The 5080-nt window shown below is 32.8% G+C and overlaps 1 protein-coding gene across 1 annotated transcript in view; it reads left to right on the top strand.

Annotated features, from left to right (window-relative positions):
* The window catches only part of LOC108692333 (alpha-amylase 1-like), a 5181-nt gene extending 638 nt beyond the window's left edge, over positions 1 to 4543 (top strand). Inside the window, exons 2-5 of the mRNA XM_018200529.1 lie at positions 58 to 491; positions 3268 to 3652; positions 3778 to 4269; positions 4380 to 4543. Of these exons, the coding sequence (XP_018056018.1) occupies positions 58 to 491; positions 3268 to 3652; positions 3778 to 4269; positions 4380 to 4391 (1323 nt within the window). The 3' untranslated portion in view covers positions 4392 to 4543. The remainder of the gene's footprint in view (positions 1 to 57; positions 492 to 3267; positions 3653 to 3777; positions 4270 to 4379) is intronic.
* Positions 4544 to 5080: the final 537 nt, after the last annotated feature.

Below are 5080 nucleotides of genomic sequence, written 5' to 3'. Positions count from 1 at the left end.
TATATATATATATATATATATATATAAAATGCGAAATGGATTCTTGTACTTTCATAGGTTTCTCCTATAAATGAGAATCTTGTGATCAACGGCAGACCATGGTTCGAAAGATATCAGCCGATTTCTTATAAAATTATCAGTCGATCCGGAAACAAATCCGAGTTTAGTAATATGGTACAAAGATGTAACAAGGCTGGTGTACGAATATACGTCGATGCGGTTATCAATCACATGACAGCAAATGCACATCCCGCGTACGGCACCGGACGTTCATCAGCACAGCCAGATAAGCTTCTTTATCCAGCAGTTCCATACAATTCTAAGGACTTCAACCATCCAATATGTACTATTCAGAATTATAACAACGCTACTGAAGTTCGCAACTGTGAGCTGTCTGGTCTTCACGATCTTAATCAGAGCAAATTGAACGTCCGAAAGAAAATAGTTCAATTTCTTAACACACTCATCGATCTTGGAGTCGCTGGCATACGGTAATTATTTTCAACTAATTTATTCTTATCGTTTGATATTTTTTATAAAAAATATATAAAGAAATAAAGAGATTATTTTTGTTTATGCAAAATCAAAATTCTTAGAACATATTAAAAGTTTAATGTTAAAAAAGTTTAAGGACTAATTGCAGCATTATTTGGGATATTGAGAACGAATTCTTTTGTGCCGTTCATAATTTTTACTATTGAACTTAATTGAGCAAAAAAATATAAAAAAATGAAATCATTTACAACAAGCGATCGTGTTTCACCAATAATCTTTGTCTTATATACAACATCAACGCACAGTCGATGTGCATTCCACGCAAAATGTACGAATGAGATATAAAAGCCGAAATGTAAACCCGCGAGATGCACTCTATATCCCTCTCTCATCTCTTTTCCTCTTTCTCGTTCTCTTTCTTACATCAAGGATGCGCCGAAGACTGATGATGTTTAACATTAAACCGGACGAGCGGTGCCGCGCGATACTGACAGAGGCTGGCTCGTCTGGTAGCATTAATAAATGAGGGACATCAGCTTTTAATTACGCGCCTCGCTCGTAATTGTAACCCGCAGCGAAATCGTACCATCTCGTACCGAACCGGTGGCTTTACAAGTGGAAGAGCGATATACGCGTCGGGAATGATAACGGGGCGCGCTGCCGTTCTGCGGACTGTGTTTATATACGCATCACGTCTGCGGATCGCGAATGTTTTGCGTATATTTCAAGTAAAAAAATGTGACATTGATGGCATATATTAAGAAATTGTGACAACCACAAAAGTATGTTAAAGTCACAGTATGCTCACGGAAAGGAAAATTTGTGTGATGTACAATATAGTATATTGCACAATATATGTATACTGTATATGTATCGTATTCTGCCGTTCTGCAGAATAAAAAAATTTTGCTAAGTAAATTTAATAATTTTAGAAAAATCATATGGTTATAAATCATATTGTAGCAAAATTATTTTTAGCTTATCAAGTGTTTTTGTTGTCCATATAATAATTAACGTCCATATAATAATTTTGCAGAAGTTTCGTTAATTATTATTAGACAACAAAAACACTTGTGATAAGGTAAGAATAATTTTGCTGTAATATGATGAATTTATAATATGCTGTAAAAACCAGAGAAAATTAATTCTTTCTTCATTAAGGCAGTGACAATTTCGTTGCAACATTTTCTTTAAGATCGTTCTGATGCTAGTAGTAATCTTGGATGTTCTAAAATTATTAAATTTATTTAGCAAGATTTTTCTAACAAAAGATTTTATCAACAAAACAAGTAGATAATAATATCGAGCAATTTACGATAACAAAGTTTTTTTCTTTCATATATAGCAATGCAATAATTTTGCTGGGACAACAAAATTCTTTTTTTTATATACGACATTTCGCTCGCACGAATTTATAAATATGTCAACACGATAAAATTATCGTGAATGCTTATACGATAATTTTACATTATTTGAACTTATTACTTTATAGTATTGTTGTAATGGAAACAAGAAAGCATAATTTTGTTTCTTAATGAGAATCATAAAGTCAATGTTATTTTTCTTCTACATATATATAATATATATGTATTTCTCTTTTCCTTTTTATTCCTTTAATGGAGTTATGTATTTTTTATAATTATAGCAGTAACTTTGTTTTATGACAGCATAGTTAATAAAATGTTATCCGCGATAAAAGTAATTACAGATGTGTAATGATAATCCGAGTGTCCTAAATAAACCGGTCAATTAATACAGAGTCCACAACAGAACTAATAAAATTTTCCCTGTCGCAAGTAAATTATGGAATGAATAAATGGAAATAAATAACTCTACCTAGTCGCATTATTTTCCGCGGATTGCAATGAACTCTGACCTTCATGATCAGCCATCATCAGCCACCATATGTTGCATCGCAAGTGCCTTTAGCAAATACAGAGATGATTACCGTGAATGTGCGATTAAATTGAATGGAGTTGGCGGTATCTACAATCAAACGGTAAAAATCTTAATTGACCGAATAGCGTTAATTAATTAACGAGCTAACTTGTTGCCGACGCTCATAATTCGGCGCGGAAATAACTGTTTGGGATGTTGAACCTCTGATCGGAGTTGTGTTAGCTACCGAGCTTGCATGCCACATGCAAAATAAAAGATATGTGGAATTAGCAGTCATTTATAATAAAATATTTGCAGTAAGAATAACAAAATGCATAGAAAATTTCGCGTTTCTCGGTGCAACTTTATACGATGAGTAGAATTTAATTGTGTTTGTTGTGATAGAATTAAGTAATTAATTAATTAATTCATGTTATAATAGATCCAGAAATTAGCCCATAATATTCTTATGTATGTTGATGCTTTGAAATCAAATTTAATGTCCAAACTTTTTTATCGACAGAAAATAACTCATTTTCCATCAATTCTTCAGTATTTTTAACCTGTAAACTCGCGTATTAATTTTATAAACTTGCATATTATTATTGAACTTTCTTTCTTTTCATCTCAGCTTGTATATTAAAAACTGTAAATGGTTTTAAAAATATTATATTAGAAAATTGAGCTATTTTTCGTCAGTAAAAAAATAGTGACGGAGTGATGGAGCAATTTGGACATCAGATTTGATTTCAGAGCGTTAAAAAGTATATACATATGTATAATAGCATGGTCTAATCTCTGAATCAAATATTAAATTTTGTTTTGTATTATCATTGATATATCTATGGTATTTTATCATTTTTATAATTTTATAATATTTTACCTTTTTTGTAGCATTGATGCCGCCAAACACATGTGGCCAAATGATCTTAATGCTATCTACAAAGAAATAAAAAAATTATCTCCTAAGAATGGATTTCCGCAAAATGCAGAGGCATACATCTATCAAGAAGTCATCGATCTCGGTGGTGAGGCCGTCAATAAGTTTGAGTACAATGACTTTGCAAGTGTCATCGAATTTTTGTATGGTATCATCTTGGGTAAAATGTTCCGTGGTCAAGACAGTTTAACGAGACTACAAACTTTCAATGACACAAACACTTGGAAATTAATACCTTCCGGTGATGCTTTAATTATGATTGACAATCATGATAATCAGAGAGGTCACGGTGCCGGTGGAGCTACTATTTTGACATATAAGAATCCAAAACCATACAAGGTGGATTTTTATACTTTAAGAAACTATCGTAAATATAAGATTTAATTGCTATATTAGAGAATATTTTCTCTTTCTCTCTCTATCTTCCTCTTTGTATTTCTCTCTACTTTTTATTATCTATACAGATGGCAGTAGCCTTTATGCTTGCCCATCCCTATGGTCATCCTCGAATTATGAGTTCCTTTACCTTTACTGATCCCAGTCAAGGACCACCAGCAGATTCATACGGCAACATTATTTCGCCTAAAATTATCAATGGTGAGTGCGTCAACGGTTGGGTCTGCGAACACAGATGGCCGCAGATTTATCACATGGTCCAATTTCGTAATTTGGTAAACGGCGAAAATATACAAAATTGGTGGAGCAATGGGAAGAATCAGATCGCTTTCTCCCGTGGTGCCAAAGGTTTCGTTGCCTTTAACGTTGAAGGCAATAATCTAGTTAAAAAGTTGCAAACCGGATTGCCTGCAGGAACATATTGCGATGTCATAACTGGAGAAGTTATCAATGGCCGTAGCAAGTGCAGTGGAAAATCAGTGCAAGTTGGAAACGATAGTACTGCTTTGATTGAGATACTATCAAATGATCCGGAAGGAGTGCTCGCCCTTCATATTCAGGTTAGTGCAACAAAAAGCGAAATATATAAAGAGAAATATAACAGATATGATAATCAATAATAAACGATTTATTATATAATAGTATTATCTAAATTTTTGTATGATTGCAGGAGAAACTGTGAAATAGATCAATAATAATGCAGATCAATAATAAGCTTATAAACGCAACATTTTAAGAATCTATTTAATTAATTTGCATTTTTATATAGATTATTATGTAGATCATAATTATATATAAATGCTGTAATTAAATAAAAATAAACATAAAATATTGCATTTGAATAATAATATTATTATTCACCTTTGTTTCCTGTTTCATAATTTATTGTCAGATGTATCTAATTAATATAGAGCTCAGCTATTTAATTGATCAGATAAAACTCTTCGATAAGAAGAGAAAATTATTTTCAAGATGTTAACAAGGAGACATTTGAAAATTAATGAAAAATAAAATTATCAGATTTTAGCTTAAACGATAAAGCCTTCCTTATATATGTTTCAAATTCCGGAAATTGAGTTTAAAAAAAGAGGGAATAGAAAGGATAAAGTATGGAAGAATGTTAGAGCAGATGCTTTGTCTCGCACGCATCCGCGGGGAAGGGAATAGAGCGAGTCGAACGTATCTAGGTGATTCCGAAACATAGGCCAATGTCCTGATAAGACGCTGTGACTCAGTTTCAAGAATCATGCGATCGTGGGTCCTATTTTGGGTCAAGGAACTTAATCCCTTTAATCCGGGACAAGATCGTGTGCGAACTTATGCTAGCAGGATGTTTATACGAGGGAATAATGAAAGATATCACGAGCAATT

Source organism: Atta colombica, unplaced genomic scaffold, assembly GCF_001594045.1.
Source record: "Atta colombica isolate Treedump-2 unplaced genomic scaffold, Acol1.0 scaffold7, whole genome shotgun sequence".
Taxonomy (NCBI): domain Eukaryota; kingdom Metazoa; phylum Arthropoda; class Insecta; order Hymenoptera; family Formicidae; genus Atta; species Atta colombica.
Note: the sequence above shows the minus strand (reverse complement) of the source record. Positions and strands in the feature narration are given on the sequence as shown.